This window comes from Oncorhynchus masou, chromosome 3 (assembly GCF_036934945.1).
Source record: "Oncorhynchus masou masou isolate Uvic2021 chromosome 3, UVic_Omas_1.1, whole genome shotgun sequence".
Lineage (NCBI taxonomy): Eukaryota > Metazoa > Chordata > Actinopteri > Salmoniformes > Salmonidae > Oncorhynchus > Oncorhynchus masou.
The window spans coordinates 28,711,907-28,731,466 of NC_088214.1; the positions used below are offsets into that span (position 1 = coordinate 28,711,907).

Below are 19,560 nucleotides of genomic sequence, written 5' to 3' on the forward strand. Positions count from 1 at the left end.
ATTTTCAATGATGGCCTAGGAACAGAGGGTTCAGGGGCAGAACAACAGATTTGTACCATGTCAGCTTGGGGATTTGAACTTGCAACCTTTCAGTTACAAGTCCAACACTCTAACAACTAGGCTACCCTGCCACCCCAAGTATGGATCAGGCTAGTTATTTTTTCAAACACACCCACAAATAAAGGAGAGAACAACCTGTAGCACATTAGTTTGAACATATTGCCCAACAAAATGACTGTATTATCCCAAACAACTGGATAAAATGGCAGATAAAGTAACTACCCTCAATTCACACTGAAAAGGGTAATGATGTCCTCATAAGACAGATTCCAAAAACATTTGGGGGGTCAGGCAGGGCTGGGAGTATCAAGCTCAAGACTGTAGGCCTATGCACTTATTACACTAACATAATAAGCAAATAATGAGTGTCTTTGCAATGAGTCAAAGTAACAAATAGTTGATTATTGAGGTTCCAAACAAACATGCCATGCAATTGGTAGCTACAGAGGTTCCAAATTGTATAGTAGCTAGCTACTGCCACACTGTGGTTATGTATGACATTGCATTGTATTTTATTTGTATTATTATTTTTTTCATCATATACCTGTATTCAAAACAGGAAATGCAAACATTGTTTCACTATGTCCAAACTATATTCGTTCAAATGTATCGTTATTGGTTATACTCACTGAGCTTAATAAAAAAATCAATAATACCACATGGCTATCGAGCTACTTCTTCTGATAGACAACCTTTGAGAACGCCCTTGCTTCAATCAGCATCGCCCTTTTCTACTTCATCCGCTGACGAGAAACTGATTTCAAACATTTGGCGGCGGATTGGGATTTGTTTGGTGCTTGACTGTAGCCAGCTAACGTTAGGTTGTATGTAAATAACTTTTAAAAACTTGGCAAGTGAGTTTACGCATTAACATGGATTCAACTATGGCGAACCTTCTTGTTGGACTTTCAGTCAACATCCAAAGAAGCGATGGTAAGCTAATTTGGCTAGTTTAAGGAATTGTTAGCTAGGTTTGTTTATTTCGCTTGTTAGTGTTGCAGTTAGCCAGATTTACCTCCCAAATAATATAACGTTACCTAGTTAATATGAACATTATTTGTTGTAATACACTTTAACGCAGGTCAGTAAGTTATAGATGAATAAGTTGCAAAACGCGACGAATTGAATTAGCTAACGTTACTTAAATGCCACTCAAGCTAATCGAAACACGTATTGTTATTGGTGCATGTGCGGTTAACAAAATTTGTGTGGTTGGCAGCTAGTAGACCCAGCTAGCTATAGGATAAAGCAATTATTTTATGTTATTACTAGTTATGGCCGTTGTAGTGCTAAAGTTAGGTGACCTAACGTTACACTGAACAACATATAAAGTGTTGGTTTCATGAACTGAAATAAAAGATCAGACATTTTCCATATGCACATAAAGTAGTGAGCATTTCTCCATAGCCAAGATAATCCATCCACCTGGCAGGTGTGGCATATCAAGAAGCTGATTAAAAAGCATGATCATTACACAGGTGAACCTTGTGCTGGGGACTATAAAATGGTTCGGCGTCATAACGGACTTCAGTGGGCAAATGCTCACCATCGATGGCCACTGGCACGCTGGAGAAGTGTGCTATACAGGATGAATCCAAGTTTTAACTGTACCGGGCAGATGGCAGACTGTATGGTGTTGTGTGGGCGAGCGGTTTACTGATGTTGACATCAGAGTGCCCCATGGTGGGGTTATGGTATGGGAAGGCATAAGCTCCGGACAACAAACACAATAGCATTTTATTCGATGGCAATTTGATTGCACATGGATACCGTGGCAAGATCCTGATCCACTGCCATCACCTCATGTTTCAGCATGATAATGCACTGCTCCATGTCGCGAGGATCTATACACAATTCCTTGAAGGTGAAAATGTCCCATATCTTCCATGGCCTGCATTCTCACCAGATGTCACTCATTGAGCATGTGTGGGATGCTCTGGCTCGATGTGTACTACAGCGTGTTCCAGTTCCCACCAATATCCAGCAACTTCACACAACCATTGAAGAGGAATGGGACAATATTCCACAGGCCACAATCAACAGCCTGACCAACTCTATAACAGAGATGTGTCCTGCTAAATGAGGCAAATGGTGGTCACATCAGATACGGACTCATCCCAAACAATCTCAATTGGGTTGAGGTCGGGTGATTGTGGGGGCCAGGGCATCTGATGCAGCACCATCACTCTCCTTGGTCAAATGGCCCTAAAATATAATCAAGTATAAATAATTTCATATTCCTTATTAAGCAAACCAGACAGCACTATTTTCTTTTTTAAATTTACAGATAGCCAGGGGCATGCTCCAACACTCAGACAATTTACAAAGAATGTGTTTAGTGAATCCGCCAGCTCAGAGGCAGTAGGGATGACCAGGGATGTTCTCTTGATAAGTGTGAATTAAACCATTTTCCTGTCCTGCTAAGCATTCAAAATGTAACGAGTACTTTTCAGTGTCAGGGAAGATGTATGGAGTAAAAAGTATATCATTTTCTTTAGGAATGTTGTCAAATGTAAATACCACAAACTACTTAAGTAAAAATACTTAACTACTACTTAAATACGTTACACCTTTGTTAAACACTATTACACACAGAGTGAGTCCATGCAACTTATGTGACTTGTTAAGCACTTATTTACTCTTGACTTAACAGGGGTTGAATACTTATTGACTCAATTTTTTTTAAATTTTTTTTATTGATTTGTAAAAAATAAATGTAAACCATAATTACACTTTGACATTATGGGGTATTTTGTGTATGCCATTGACAACATATCAAATTCTGTCTGAAACGCATGTAGAAAAAGTAAAGGGATGTGAATACTTTCTGAAAGAACTGTAGCTCTGATCTAGGGCGTTGGTGTGGCCTAGCAAACAGGGTTTAATTTTCATGATATTACTACTTCTAAATGTGTTTTACAGGGCGAGTGCATACTGCAAATGTCAAATCTGTGGATTCCACAAAGCGCACTGTGACGGTTGAATGGTTAGAGAAATCTGTATGCAGGGGAAAAGAGGTAAGTGGCTCGAGAGCGAGACAAGTGCCTTATCTATGTTACAGATTCAGGGGTGCAAACTAGTCACCTTTTGGCGAAATTCGCCGTTTTGAATCCAAAATAGGTGACCTACGACTTTTGCTAGCCAGATAAATGTTGAGCAAGAGCCAACTTTACTGATCAAAGAATTGAGTGAATTGTGAAAATTAGCTGGCTAATGAAGTCAGACAGCTAACATTAGTAACCTAACCAATTCGCTATTATATTAACTGGTAACGTTATACGACTCCTTGCGGTTGTGCCAAACACCCCTTGCGGGGGGGGGCTTCTAATTTCCTTATTTTTGTCACGAGTCGAATACTTTCTATAGAACAAACTTCATGTCAGGATAGGCAACCAAAATGAATAATTAATGCGTGTGTGTTGTATTAAACATAGAGGGAGTAAAATGTAGGCAGGCAATAAACATTTCAATTTTGCAAAGAGATTTATTTATAGACAAATAGTCAAACTGAAAACTGCAGACATTACTAGTGCCTTCCCCGCGATCAAACCGGCATAAAATTAAATGCAGCCTAACATGATCATTGACAGCTACCTTGAAGGACACAGTGAAATGTTGGCTAAACTGACAACGGCGTGAAGGGCAGAAATCTCAACTAGCAAGCAAGTTGCAGCAATGAATTGAGTGTGTGCGTGTTCACGTGAAGGTGGGGAGAATTCTGGCAGAGGGGAGATTTTCGGCACAACACCGTTCCTCAAGTTATAACGTGTTGGTTGCTTTCTGGACCCTGGCAATCTGTGTTCATTAGCTAACAAAGTAATGTTTTCCCTTTACAGAATGTGGTTATTTTTCAGAATGAGAGAATTAGGTGAAAATAAGATGTTGCTTTTTAAACAAGTGGAGCTGGGCCTGGCTTAAGCTGGATGCCACTAGGTGAAAGGAACACCACACACTTTCTCTCTTTTTCAATATAGTGGATTAAAAGAGTGTAGCCAGGTGTACTCTCTACCTGAAAGATAACAATTATGCCAACAAAGGGTTTCATGCTCTGCTGGCACATTGTAGAACAGATGTCCACAGGCAGAAAGTGTATAATGCAGTGTAGCCCAAAGATATTGGTTTCGTTGAACTTGACAGTAATGCGTGTGTGGGGGGGATTATTAAATGTTTTTACTCTGTGAATGTTATTTTTGCACACATGTAGCCTTGTGCACTTGATCAATGTCTACTATAGTTGCCACTATAATAGAGCAAAAATAGAATGCCTGTTTCATTCTATTTCTACTTATTTCTATTTTTTTCCCAAGTGCCACAAGCATTCTATTATAAAGGCTGTCATGGCTAACAACAATTTAGTGTATTGTTTTTTTCTCAAGGCTTGAGTGTCATTTGCAGTGAAATCTAGGCAACGTAACATTCTCTAAACATTTGTTTAGTTATGTATTAGGTTCACATGAACCACTTATTTTACACAGACTGATCATGTATATCATATTCTTTGTTTAATTAGTTAGCCTGTATTTCCCCCTAGCAGGGATTTCTTTTACATGTTTCAGTGCAAAAAGAGGTGTCACCTTTTTGGGCCCTCACCAGTTTGCATCCCTGTACAGATATTGGACTAAACTCCACTCTGTGGGGTGAACTTCCTTCACTGTGGAGTTTATCCCGTTATGTTAGAGTACAATTCAGCAAGTGTCATGATTATGCATTTTGCATCGGCACACTTCTAGCTTTGTACTGAAAATGCTCCGTCTTAAACTTTACTGCTGACATATCAACAGTGCAATAATTATCAAAATACTAACAGACATTAGCATAGCTAGATCAATGAAAGATACAATGATATACTTGTCAACTGATTGTTGACATATTACTATTCCTGCTCTTTGCTCTTCAGCTTGAAATGAATGAATTATGGTCCCTGAACAAAGAGCTTTTTGAGCGCATGAAACCAACTAGTACACCTGCTCCTCCGGAGAAGGTAAGTATACTCTATGGATGGACCTAGGAACTTGAGGTTCAAAGTGCATTCATTTGAAAGTTTGTGGTCCTAACATCAGGAGCAATGTTTACCTGTGTGATTTTTCTCCAGAAATTTGAAAGCCGCCTTCGTTCATCCGGGGTCCCTGCTCCTTCCAGTCGTAAGTGATTTTTGCCTAGTTCCAGTATGTTTTAAGTGTGGATTTCATTGTTTTGTGTTTGATGGTTAATTGTGGATATTTCCTTCATAAGCTTCTACTCCAGCGGGTCCTCCTGACGAGACAGGTTTGCATGCAATGCATGTTCTTCTCTAAGCAAATCATATGCTAAATCACTTTATATGAGATGGAATCACATCATATAGGCCTATTTCCACACACACTTAGGCTGTTTACACAGGCAACCAAATTCTGATCTGACATTAATTGGTCTTTTGACCGATCAGATTTTTTGCCAATAATTGGGCAACAATTCGGAATGGGGCTCCCTGTGGGCAGCCTGATACCTTGATTTGAAGATAGAACCACATAATGGCCTGTATCTTCAGGTGCACAATAATTGTACTCTTGTCTTTACTTACTAGTGGGGTTGAGTGGACATGCTTTTGTTTCAAAAGTGGGACTGTATGTTTTCTGTACATATACATTTAAGTCATTTAGCAGACGCTCTTATCCAGAGCGACTTACAAATTGGTGAATTCACCTTCTGACATCCAGTGGAACAGCCACTTTACAATAGTGCATACCATTTAAGGGGGGGTGAGAAGGATTACTTTATCCTACATAACTGATTAACTAATGTAGAGTATAATCATGTGGAATGTACTGTTTCCAACTAGAATGCAAAACTAAATTATGGTATTTCTCGTGGAAGAATGGTGTTGCATCCCTCCAATAGAGTTCCAGACACTTATAGAATCTATGCCAAGGGCCCGATGTCTCTATTAAGACACTTTGTTGGTGTTTCATTTATTTTGGCAGTTACCTGTAAACTATACTGAATAAAAATATAAATGCAACAATGTCAACGATTTTACTGAGTTACAGTCCATATAAGGAAATCACTAAATTGACATTCATTAGGCCCTAATCTATGGATTTTACATGACTGGGCAGGGGTACAGCCATGGCCCACCCATTGGGGAGTCAGGCCCAGCCAATCTGAATGTATTTCCCCACAAAAGGGCTTTTTACAGGCAGAAATACTCCTCTGTTTCATGAGCTGTCCGGGTGGCTTGTCCCATACAATCCCCGCAGGCGAAGAAGCCGAATGTGGAGGTCCTGGGCTGGTGTGGTTACACATAGTCTACGGTTGTGATGCCGGTTGGACGTACTACCAAATTCTCTAAAATGCTCTAAAATGCTGTTGGAGGCAGCTTATGGTAGATAATTTAACATTACAATTCTCTGGCATCCACTCTGGTAGACATTCCGGCAGTCAGTATGCCAAATGCATGCTCCTTCTCCTTGAGACATCGGTGGTATTGTTGTGTTACACAACTGCACATTTTTGTGGCCTTTTATTGCCCCAGCACAAGGTGCACCTGTGTAATGATAATGTCATTTAATTTGCTTCTTGATATGCCACACCTGTCAAGTAGATGTATTATCTTGGCAAATGAGAAATACTCACTAACAGGGATTGTGCATGTGAAAAAATTATGGGTTCTTTTATTTCAGCTCATGAAACATGGGGCCAATACTTGTGTCTTTATATTTTTGTTCAGTATAGAATGCCATTTTGTGACAAAGGGTTCCTTATGTGATGGGTTCCAAAAGACTGTGTGAATGTCTATATAATTTGAAAAGTGACCCTGAGCAGTTTGCATAAGTGTACTAGCACTCTTTCTAGTGAAATGCAGACTCTGTGATTTGGATCTTATTTCTTAGCATGCTGGTAGTATGTGTTCTTTGTTTCCACAAACTCGCCACAATTCCTTCTAATAAGCACTGAAGTCGTTCCCAAAGCTACTGTCAGCTTTTCTCTTTTAAACACGGCACTGTTTCTGCTTCATCTCTGTTTTACAGCTTATATTGAAATCAAAAGTAATGCATTTGCTGCAATTCTCATTTGATCATGGCATGCCAGATTCACCCAACTAAAATTGAACCCACTTATTAGGGGTGGTATGAAGGTGGCCATCTGTTTAGTAGGACTACATATAAAATAATTATTTTTATGGTTTGGTGTCTAGTGTTGGGATCAATAGGATGATGAACAGGTGTTATTTATCTACTTCATTTAACTGTAGTGGTAAATGTACTAATTTCCTCTCAGTTCCACTTCCAAGAAAGTCTACACGGCAGACATGCTTGTTCCGGACCCTTGCTCCTGTCTCTGAGCTTGCTGCTAAGACTAAGCATGAATCCCTGTCTTCAGAGTATCCACCCTCTGTCCTCAAAGCTTCAGGTGGGGTGTGCCTCAATGATTTCTGACTTATTGCCTTTCCCCTATAGCCTGGTCCCAGATCTGTTTGTGCTCTTGCCAACTCCATTGCAGTCATTGTCAAACCTTTGTTTGGCGTAACAAGGAGTTGGCATGAAGGCACAAACATACTGGCATAATTTATCCCATTACCCTCTGAATGCTTCACTCAGTGACTCGGAGACCTCTTGATATTCACCTTTGTCATCATGCTTCATTTTCCAGGTGTGCCCAACCGAGAGAGGAAAAGGAACAGTCAGAGACCGACTGCTGTCCTGCCCCCAGTCAACGAGGCCCTGAAGGAGAATGAGGCCAAGAGTGTTTCCTCAGTCACCTCAAGTGAGCTTTAGGAACTTTGAGTCACACACATCACTATGTTTATTTCCCCGGGCCTGTGTTTTTATATTGCCTCAGAAGATCAGTTTTGCCTTGTGGATCACAATGAATAAGATTAAATAGACCAGAGGACCTGATCCTAGTATGAGACGCCCTGCTATCTTTTGTGAGCATCTTCATCCCATTAGATACTTCACTCTTTCAGGCAGACGGAGATCAGTGCTACCCCAAGACATGAGCAAACCAGTGAACAAAAGATTGTCCCAAGCAGTCAAGAGCTTGGACATGGTGCCCAAGAAAGGAAAAGTAAGAGAATTGTTCACATGAGACAGTGGCCATGTCCAATACCCATTTTAGTCAAATCAAATTAAATTTTTCACATGTGTCGAATACAACAGTGTAGACCTTACCGGGAAATGTTACTTAAAAGTCCTTAACCAACAATGCAGTTCAATAAATAGTTTATAAAATATATTTGCAAAATAGAAATTAACACAATAAAAGTACATAACAATAACGAGGCTATATACAGGGGCTACCGGTACCAAGTCAATGTGCGGGGGTACAGGTTAGTCGAGGTCATGACTAAATGGTATGCGAGCAAATGTTTTATAGTATGTGACATTTTGAAAACGGTACTCCTAATGTGCACTTGCAATGACTTCGTCATTTGTTAATTTTGGTACGGCATGTCAATTTATCTGATTATCAGCTGTTGGAAAAGACAAGTGGGTTCTACTAGATCAAACACCGAAATTAGTTTGCAGTTTGAGTATGTAGTACTCTAGTATGGGTATTCAGACACGGCCACTGTTTGTCTGTTTACCTGGTACTATTGGCCTGTGTTAATTCTTTTTGTAGATGCATACCAGTAGGTAGATCGGACTTACTGTCAATTTCCTCCTTTTATTTTCATTTGACATTGTGGACACATTAAAAGCCTTTACTAATGTATTGGCAATATTAAATACTACTACCCATCACTTTCTCCGTTACATGTATTTCTCCTTGCTGTAGTTTGAAGACACAAACCGACCAAACAAGCAGTTTTACCAGATGATTGAAGAGTTCAGAGAGACCTTGGAAGTACTTCCTTTATCTCTGTCTGATATGGTAAGATGGGGGAGAAGAGTTCAAATGTGGGAGGCCTTTCTTAAACACTAGTTATCAGCTATGTAATTTTATTTTTGATTCACAGGTTGAAGCTCGTAGAATTTGTGTGTGTGTTCGCAAGCGTCCTCTCAACAATAAAGGTTGGTTATTTTTAATTGACCAAACTAAAACTTTTCTCTGACTGACTTGTATCCACCAAGCTGCTTCTCATGTTGACTTTCTATGTGTGGTTGTCTTAGAGGTGACTAAGAACGATATTGATGTGGTTTCTATCCCTGGTAATGGAACGCTGCTCCTTCATGAGCCAAAGCAGAAAGTGGACCTGACAAAGTACCTTGACAACCAGGTCTTCCATTTTGACTACTCCTTTGACGAGTCATCCACCAATGACTTAGTATACAGGTATTCACATTTATTGGTTTCTAAACAATAGTGTTCTGTTTTTCTCTATCGGGATTTATTTTACAATTTGCTGATAAAAAAATAAATAAAAAAAACTTCAAATACCCTTTGCAAGTATGTTCTCTTCTATGAAGTTTGTATCATTTACTTGTTTTTGCAACATGGTTATATACCAAAATTTTTCACTGGTAGGTTCACTGCCAAGCCCCTTGTCCAGACCATCTTTGATGGTGGGGTGGCAACTTGTTTTGCTTACGGACAAACTGGAAGTGGTAAAACTCATGTAAGTCTTACCATTTACCTGACAGACTGACTAGAGCAGTTTTGTCTCAAAGTCCACCAGATTTTTTTTAAACATGTCATGTAAAATGTATACCTATCTTTTACCCTATCCAGACAATGGGAGGAGATTTTTCAGGGAAAAGCCAGAACAATGCGAAAGGGATCTATGCCATGGCAGGTAATTCATTGTCTCCCTGCTATTGGCTTCAACAACATTGCATTTTTGGCTTAGTTATTAGGGATGTAACAATTCACCGTTGCGCATCGGTCCCTGGGTCAAATGTTTAAGACATGAGAGCAGTGATCCGGCTGGGACTCCTAACCGATCCAAATGTAGCATGCAACGGTCAGAAAATAGATTCACATTTTACGAATCACGGGTTTGCGTAATTATTTTACTTAAATTTCTTCCTTACTACTTTCTGTGACAACCGTACTGCATGGCCACCCGTACTGCATGGTCCAACCGAGAGAACAAGATAAGCTCTCCAAATCTGTCAACTTCCAAAAGGTCTAAACCATTCGATTATGAGACTGTGAAATACACTTAGTGTACAAAACATTAGGAACACCTGCTCTTTACATGAGACTGACCAGGTGAAAGCTATGATCTGTTATTGATGTCACCTGTTAAATCCACTTCAATCAGTGTAGATTAAGGGGAAGAGATGGGTTAAAGAAGGATTTTTGAGACATGGATTGTGTACAAAACATTAAGAACACCTTCCTAGTCCCAGCAGGATTTCCGTTCTTGACACAAACCGGTGCGCCTTGCACCGACTACCGTACCCTGTTCAAAGGCAGTTTAAATCTTTTGTCTTTCCCATTCAACCTCGATGGTACACACACAATTCATGTCTCGAAGCTTAAAAATCCCCTTCATCTACGCTGATTTCAAGTGGATTTAACAAGTGACATCAATAAGAGATCATAGCATTCAGCTGGTCAATCTCTTGGAAAGAGTGAATGGGCAAGACAGAGGTTTGAGTGTTAAGAACTGCAACGCTGCTGGCTAGATACCCAGTTTCCCTTATGGCTCAGCTCTGGTGCCTACATGCACCATAGACGTATAAATAATTTCCAGACGCGGTCAGTTCAGAGAGGCCTAGCTCATGAGCTCCATCAGGAGCAGATTTGAATTTGGAATGGAAAATGTATGTTTATGCAACACGTTATTGAATCGTGTCGAACCGAGTCTTTAAAAGGGAAAGATGCACATCCCTATGAGGTATCCTTTGATTCTTTCATTTTTTAAAATAGATTTTGGTACTTGTCTTACATTTTTACTGCACTGTTAGGAGCTAGAACCACAAGCATTTTGCTGCACCCGCTATAACATCTGCTAACCTGTTTACGCGAGCAATTAACTTATTTTATTTGGAAATATTGTGATAGTACTGATCTCAGAAATATCTAGGACTAAGGAATAGATCTGTCCACCTCACATTTTATATACAAAGAAAAAGGTTTTGAACATGAAGGTTATATGTGAATAACCTTTACTTAGGACATACTTCAATGATGTCTTTCAGTGTCCTGTAACTCCTTGTTCTTCAGCTCAGGATGTGTTCGCCCTCCTGAAGCAAAGGAGATATTCTGGTCTGGACCTGTGTCCCTACGTGACATTCTTTGAGATCTACAACAGCAAGGTGAGAAGGAAAAGCTCAGTACTCCTCAAGCAGCTTGGTGGTTTGGATGGTTGACATGATTTTTTTTTTTTTTTGATGGAGAATCCATGATAACAGGACAAAAGTGTAGAGAAGACTCATGTGACATTTTGCTAACCCACTTGCTTACTCCTCAGGTATTTGATCTGCTGAACAAGAAGGCCAAGCTGCGAGTGCTAGAGGATGAGAAACAACAGGTCCAGGTGGTCGGCCTGCAGGAGATGTACGTTTCGTGTGCTGAAGACGTCATCAAGATGATTGAGATGGGCAGTGCATGCAGGTACACACTACTTTTTAATTTTTTTTCCTCCACCCAGGGTGTATTCAGTGAGGTGAAACACTCAAAACTTTACAGAGAGAAGCGTAATGAATGTTGTTTTTTAAACTAGGCAAGTCAGTTAAGAACAAATTCTTATGGTTGACGTGATTACCTATTCTGATAGAACAGATACAATCGTCTACCTAATACTTCTCTATCTGAACGTTCTGTTACATTGCGCCCTCCTGAACAGGCCCCTTTATCTTGCTCTCGTGACTTTGTCAACTGTGTGTGTGTGTTCTTCTTGGTTGTTTTTTTGACATGGCACCAATATCTTTCTCAGTAGGGGAAAGAAAAGAAGGCAGCATTGCATCGGAGCACTGCTTATCTTTTCTCTACTAGTGTTCTACTCCGCCTACACTGGTGTGCATTTTCCTGTCTCCAGACATTTCTTCTAAGTACGGGACCTCCTGTGTGTGCACTGTAAAAATACAAAATCTGCGGCATTATGGCCATGTACGCTCTGCCGCCTTAGAAGAGACAAAATGACCCCCCCTCCTATCCCCGCTAAACTAGAGTAGTGTAGGATACAGCAGGGGCTGGCAGTAGGTTTGGTCTTGGGCCAATTTCTTTTCTCACCTAATAGGCAGTAGAGCAACATAACAGCAGCCCAATTCATATGCCTGTGCTACAAATTTAAACTACTTTTAACAAATCTGGTTAGTAGGCTATATAAATCACTTCAATATCCATAACATATCCTAATATTTTCAATCTGATTTACATTGAGAAAATCATCAATCATTAAGCATCTTTTTTTAGAAAGTGAAAAGCTCAATTAATGGGGACAAAAGAGCAAAGTACATTTTGTCTCCTAAAATATTGAAGGCTGCTTCAGCAAGTCATAGAAACTAATCAATATATCCCAATATGCATATTTTAAAGCTTGTTTCTATCATAAGGCTTCATGGAGTTAAGCATTGTTATAAAACACTTTATATTATCTGGATTATTTATTTCAAAATGTAAAGTCCCTTTTGCCCTTTTTAAGAAAGGGCATGGCATATCCTCACTCAATTTAAAGTCCTGGTTTTAACCAAACACAAAGTCCTCAGTCTATACTGAGTGTATGGTGATAGTATTGGAGGATTTGGCTATACTGACAAATCTATGGATAGCTAAATTGAATCTGTCAGAGGTAGACCTACTTTTTTTTTCTTTTTTTAAATTATAGGAAGAAATGAGCTCCAACAAAGCCCTTTTGTTAGTGGAGTTGAAATTAAAATGAAGACTATTGTTTAAATGCTTATTTTCTGCACTGTTTACTGTCCACTTCTGATTCTGCCACATCTGCTCCAAAGCAGATGTCCACTTCTGATTCTGCCACATCTGCTCCAAAGCAGATGTCCACTTCTGATTCTGCCACATCCGCTCCAAAGCTGATGTCCACTTCTGATTCTGCCACATCTGCTCCAAAGCTGATGTCCACTTCTGATGCTGCCACATCTGCTCCAAAGCTGATGTCCACTTCTGATTCTGCCACATCCGCTCCAAAGCTGATGTCCACTTCTGATTCTGCCACATCCGCTCCAAAGCAGATGTCCACTTCTGATTCTGCCACATCCGCTCCAAAGCTGATGTCCACTTCTGATTCTGCCACATCTGCTCCAAAGCTGATGTCCACTTCTGATTCTGCTCCAAAGCAGATGTCCACTTCTGATTCTGCCACATCCGCTCCAAAGCTGATGTCCACTTCTGATTCTGCCACATCCGCTCCAATGCAGATGTCCACTTCTGATTCTGCCACATCCGCTCCAAAGCTGATGTCCACTTCTGATTCTGCCACATCCGCTCCAAAGCTGATGTTTGCCTTTTTAGTTGACTTTCTCCTGCACACTCCTCATAAGTTAATGATTTTTTTTAAATGTCTCTGGTGCCATGGTAATACATTTGGTCTCCAGTCTATGGGCTACAGAAAAACCACATACGGTAATACTATTTCTACTGTAGGCTACATCATTAAGCCTATGTTAATTGAATTTGCTGGAGTACTGCAGGGCTGCGTCTCTCCAACAACCCCTTGGAGAGGCGTGCTGGGCATGGACAAGCTAAATATTTGCACCCTGCCTTTGGCAAAGTGGGCACTGCTTATCATGGGGCCGCATCAGCGCTCATCTATATAGCCCTAATGCCACTGGGTGAGAAGTTGTCATTGTTTTTGGGCAGAATAATGTGATGTGTTGTTGGTCAGTTTTTAGGTCGGTAAATGTCGCCCACATCAAACTGCCACCCTAATGGGCGGGCCTGCCTGCTGTGGGACCTAATCGAGTTCTATTTAAAATCCATATTAATTCAATAGCAGGTCTGTAAGCCCTAGTCATCAAGATTTGACTTTTTAAAATGTATTACCAGTCACATTGTTTTAATCTGTCAGTCACTTCAAAGGGCTCCTTTTACTAGACTAGCCGCGCGCGTTCCTTCACTCGCAACATATTTCAAGCCTCCAAACAATAGGTGAATGGAAAGAGACATGTTACACAAGTGTAAAGACATTTGGCGATTGTCATTAGGACAGAATGAATGCCTCCACTGCTGTTCCCGTTCGGTTTCGGCCACTCATCTGCCTTGGCAAAATGTCAATGTTCTCGTCAAACCACATCGCATGTCGGCGCGTAAACTATACAACCCGTTCAAGTCTATTCGCAAATGCTTCATGCCTCTGACATGTGGTAACGATAAATAATGGTTTATTAACCTACAGTTTTGTTGACATTTTGAGTTCATTATTGTGACAGGCTTATGTTTTACCGGTACGGCATACCCCCACTATTTAGTTTTGCCGGATTGACGTACCGCACTTTACTTTCACCCCTGCCAATATATTAACTTTAGCGTAGTGAATAACTTGGGAATAATGATCTGACACACCTCTTTCTCAGGACGTCTGGCCAGACGTCAGCCAACGCCAACTCGTCTCGCTCCCACGCCGTCCTGCAGGTGATCCTGCGAAGGAGGAACCAGGTGCACGGGAAGTTCTCCCTGGTGGACTTAGCAGGGAACGAGAGGGGCATTGACGTTCGCAGTAGCGACAGACAGACCCTCGTAGAGACGGCCGAGATCAACCGCAGCCTGCTGGCTCTCAAGGTGAATACAACTACTAGCCTGCTGTCCGTTCATTCTCACTCTTTAGACATCCCTTTTACCTGGGTCCTATTCATTAGTGCACATGTGGTAGCAAAACCTTCTGCAACGGAAAATGGAAAATGACACTTTTTTTATTGGACATGTTCAGTTAGTCCCTCTGCGGTCAGTTTTCTTCCGTTTTGTGCCTAGTGAATATGATCATATAGCAGGCATGCAAAACCCTTCAAAAATGTGTTGGTAATGTCACCAATGGTATCAATGTAAAAAAAAAAATATATATATATATATCTTAACCCAAAATGAGAGTTTAAATGTGTATGATGTGAGAATATTCAGTGAGGAGCTAATTCTGTGGAGGGTTTATTTCTAAATGTAACCATGCTGTAAGCTGTAGCTCCTTACTCTAAACCAGGGATGTCAAACTCAGTTAGCCTTGCAGGCTGCATTCGATCTTCCCCGAGGTCCGGAGTAGAGCCTGACCAATTTGTTTGTTTGTCCGGATTTTGGGGATTAAAACTTACCAATATGATACATCTGCCGATATACTGTTTTATGCCGAGAAAAGTAAAAGAACACTGAATTCTCATAACTGGCATCCAAAAGAGCAATTGTCCAATTTTCAAATGTTGATTTCTTACGTTGTGAAATTAATGACATGCATCGTGATAATGGCCACAAGTATTCAGATAAGCATGAGATGCCCTTTTCTGTCATTTTATTGAATTTTAGATTTAAATGTTACATCTTCTATTCAAATGTTTTGGTGGTAATGGGCTCAGATTAGGTGCCTACATAGAGTAGTATACGCCATAGACATGCATCATTTACGCACACAGAGAAGTCGGCTTGGACAGATCTAGCCCAGGAGGCCCAGCACCAGATTTGGAATGGAAAATTAATTAGATGTTACTGCATCGAACCAAATCGCACTGAATCGTTTCAAACGAAAAAGTTTGTCGTATTGGAGCACCTAGATGCGTATCGAGTTCTCTTGAATGGGAAAGGTTCTCACCCCTAGGTTTTAGTAATTTCGGTGTCGAATTGAGATCGTTTTTCTCTAGTTTATTAAAAAAAATAAACAAATGATTACCTTTTTTTTGCACAAACCACCCACTTGCTGGATTTAATTGGATCTGTATGTTTGACACCCCTAGTCTAAACCGTGCTTGCTCCTTTCTCTCCTTGTAGGAATGTATTCGCTCCTTGGGGATGGACAGCCACCACATCCCCTTCAGGATGAGCAAGCTGACACAGGTACTCCGAGACTCCTTCATCGGCGAGAACTCCAGGACATGCATGGTAAGGCTTGTCTCCTTTCTTTGGGCTTTAGCTCTAGATGCACATGTGCTTGATAATGACAGCAATGGAGTTGTCACGAGAACCAACAGATCTGGGACCAGGCTAAGCTGTGGTGCCCCCCCCCTTTTCCCTCTTGAAAAGGATAATGTGCTGACCATTTTTTTTAAAGACATTGTTTTATTTTAGCAAAGTTAAAAGATTGGCCCTCCCTACATTACTAGACGGTAGACCTAATATTGGCCATAATGTTATTGTTTGTTGTTTTTCTTATTTTCCAGATTGCAATGGTGTCTCCTGGAATGTCCTCATGCGATTCCACTGTGAACACACTACGCTATGCAGACAGGTACTGTCAAAACAATTGATTGGTCGATATTTCTAGTAGTAGGCGTAAATTTAACTTTTTATTTATTGTTAGAGTGAAGGAACTGAATGGAACGTTAAAGATGAATGATGCGGATCTTCCCAAGAAGATTGATGAGATGGAAGAGGAGGACGGCTCCTCATCAGAAGAGGTGAGCTCAAAAGACCCTGGGCCCCTCAAGGGCCCTGGTTGAAATTAGTGTTATAAAAGGAATAAGATGCAACCCCTGTTTAGTTGCTTACCACTGATTGGTCCCCAGGGGACAGACTGTGTTATAGCAGGGGGGGTGCTCTTTGGGGAACATCCCGTGCCCATCCCCTGCACATGCCGTGTCTATTTCTATGGGGGAAAAGCACTGTTGATGAGGCAATCTGTTCACACCCTGAGTGGCGCAGTGGTCTAAGGCACTGCATCTCAGTGCTAGAGGCTTCACTACAGACCCTTGTTCGATTCCAGGCTGTATCACAACCAGCCATGATTGGGAGTCCCATAGGGCGGCGCAAAATTGTCCCAGCGTCGTTGGGGTTTGGCCGGGGTAGGCAGTCGTTGTAAATAAGAATTTGTTCTTTAAAACACCCCTTTTGTTGTTGGAGAGAACTTTGCAGGTTTAAAGCTAACTTTTTATTGCAATTATATACATTTTGCTATGTCTAGTGTGTATTCATGTGACAAAAACATTACAACAATATCTATGGGCTAAAAAAAATGAAATCAAAAAACATTAGCTGACATGGCTACTTGATCTGGACATTTCTGACCGGTTATACATAACTCTAAAGCCATGGCTGGCAGGAGGAGCTGATGCACGACCCATTTTCCAAATTGCACCTTGTGTGTTCTACTATTACTACTTTCAAGAGTATGTTTAAAACCGGTCTAAGTTCCTTTAAAAAATATGTATATTAGTACTAAACTGAGCATGTTGTTAACTTCTGGTCTTTGCAGGACTCCATTGTACCCATGACTGACGTGTATGAGGCCATATCCCAGGTTTCTGAGCTGGAGGAGAGGGTGCACGAGGAGTTGACGGTATACCTATATCTCTGTCCCAAAGACTCCTTGTTTGACACATCCTGGACCTAGAATTGCAATATAATTTGATGCAACTGCAGGGCTTGACATTAATGCTTGTCCGTGACAGGTAAAACAAATTGTTGGACAAACAGACTATAGATTTAAGTTGTCTGAGCGGACAAGTAAAATAAAGAAATTGCTGTCAAACAATTAGGCTACTCCGATCATAATTAGGTCAGTGTCCTGCAGATGTGATGTTTTACTCACTGTCCTACCAATCGCTGCAGAACGCATCGGGGTATATTTATTTACAGCACGAGCTGTCTTTCAATCATTCAGTTGCCAGATGTGTTTTTGAGGTCAAAATGAGCCTAGCTGCGTTTGCACATTTGTTGATAATTGCTAGTGAGTTATTTTCCCAGTTGTAGCAAAGTTTTGGTTAGCAATGAAAAGTCATAATGTGGGCATCACCTGCGTTTGAGTTGCCAGAGGAGGGAGTGAGCAAGACATTTGTGCAGCAGGTAAAATAATGACATACAACAGACTAACTAGATAACCAGCCAACCTACACTGTTTTGAATTGGTTATCACACTAATGAACTATTTAGCTGTTAGCATGCATTAATGTCATTGTCATGTCCCATGTCCTAAAATAAGTTTTCACTGGCACTATTGTTTAACTGCAACTGGCCAAAACCCAGTTTATGAAACCAATGCTGCATTCTCCCGGTTGTAAAAACGTCTCTCAAGCACTCAACATTGGCTAGGGTTCTCCACTATTCAATACTAGCCATGTAATTCTGACAAAATGTTCTTAGAATAGCTTAATTGACAAGTAACTCCTATGCTGTCAAGATTACCCATGAACACCGAAAAATGTAACCTTACCAATAGATAAACGTCTTTTGTTAGCCACCTCGTCCACCTTAGCGATTTGATCCCCAGTTCGTTGAATGGGGGAATTATTTCATGAAGACTAAAAGTACTTGGTTGTAAAATAATGTTGCAGCGTGACCAACCCTCCTGGAGAATCCACAAGAGATACTGGGGGTGCAGGCTTTTGCTCCAGGCCTGCTTCAAAGATCAGCTGCTCAACAGATATTCTGAGTTTGGTGTGTTTAAGCAAGGTTGGATCAAAAGCCTGCACCCCTAGTCGCTCTCCAGATAAAGGGTTGACGGACCCAATGTGTTTTATACAGTAGCCTGTCGGTGCTGTTTTTTTAGTTTGTGGGTGGTCAAGTGCCTTGCTCAAGGCCTCAATGGGAGGAGATATATAATACATGTGATCAGAGACCAGCAGCCTTCCATTGTCAATACTCGTGATAATAATGAAGGTTATTCTGTGTAGTGGTTCTTGCATCATTACAACATCATTTTCTATCACCTTTTTGGTCAATGGTGTTAGACCTTTTTTGGGTGATGGAGCAAGTGACTTGAGCCTGTGGACAAGTAAAAAAGGACAAGTGGCTGAAAAGTTCATGTCAATCACTGCAACTGGACTTGAAATAACAAATAACTGTAGTGTTAAATGTAAATGTTACTGTGTAATGGCTTTATTTTATTTAAAAAAATGATCACTCAGTTCACTGTCTTATGTTGCACAGGGCGCAAGTAACATTATCAAGCTAATGGAGATGCCATCATATGACATTGAGGCTGGGGCGACCGATATTGTGGACTACGCAAGAAAATTACTGGGTGTGTGGATGTGTTAACAGACCTGCTCCATTTGTAATTCCATCAACAACACATTCTCAGCCTAGTTCATCCCAAGTATCGTCTAGCTTTTATAACACTGTGGCCTTGGCTGATTTTTTTTTTTCTCTTTTTCTTTCCGCAGACACGGTCCTGGCATTGCAGTCTGCCATTGATGGAGAGCGACTGGCAAGGATGTCACCCAAATCGGGTTATTGCTGAGAGGGACATCCCTCAACTTGTTCACTTGGGAATAATGTTCTGATAAGTTTTATCATGCAGTAACTTTTCATTATTGTTCAATTGGGCAAAATTCCCTTCCGCTAACATTTAATGGTACATGAAAGAACCTTACCTCTAATGTGTAAAGCCTCTCACTACATACCATAGATCTCCGTGAAAGTATGTTAACAGTTCATGTTTTAAATGGATTTTGTATTGAAACTGGAGATTTGTCCAGCATTTAAATGATTTGTGAATATAATAAAGGTATTTACCAATATGTAGCATTTATCAACCAA

General features: G+C 40.7%; 1 protein-coding gene across 2 annotated transcripts; it reads left to right on the forward strand.

Moving 5' to 3' along the window:
- The first annotated feature begins 521 nt into the window (after positions 1-521).
- LOC135514080 (kinesin-like protein KIF2C) lies at positions 522-19,560 on the forward strand. Of its 2 annotated transcripts, XM_064937274.1 has the most exons (22): positions 522-993; positions 2,983-3,077; positions 4,958-5,041; positions 5,153-5,201; positions 5,293-5,325; positions 7,318-7,449; positions 7,690-7,803; positions 8,006-8,106; positions 8,818-8,913; positions 8,999-9,053; positions 9,153-9,315; positions 9,508-9,598; positions 9,712-9,775; positions 11,155-11,246; positions 11,402-11,544; positions 14,463-14,667; positions 15,856-15,966; positions 16,245-16,312; positions 16,385-16,481; positions 17,276-17,359; positions 18,949-19,042; positions 19,185-19,560. In XM_064937274.1, exons 1-22 carry the CDS (start codon positions 933-935, stop codon positions 19,259-19,261), a joined length of 2,109 nt encoding a protein of 702 aa, XP_064793346.1. In that variant the 5' UTR covers positions 522-932; the 3' UTR covers positions 19,262-19,560. The 2 variants fall into 2 exon arrangements, with proteins under 2 accessions (XP_064793346.1, XP_064793353.1); XM_064937281.1 differs by lacking the exon at positions 5,293-5,325.

Bases quoted from the DNA above. Each gene is read 5' to 3' on its own strand.
- LOC135514080 (XM_064937274.1), top strand. From the start codon at position 933: ATGGATTCAACTATGGCGAACCTTCTTGTTGGACTTTCAGTCAACATC. The intron at 8,107-8,817 runs GTAAGAGAATTG...TCCTTGCTGTAG, and splicing joins TGGTGCCCAAGAAAGGAAAA to TTTGAAGACACAAACCGACC. The intron at 16,313-16,384 runs GTACTGTCAAAA...ATTTATTGTTAG, and splicing joins ACACTACGCTATGCAGACAG to AGTGAAGGAACTGAATGGAA.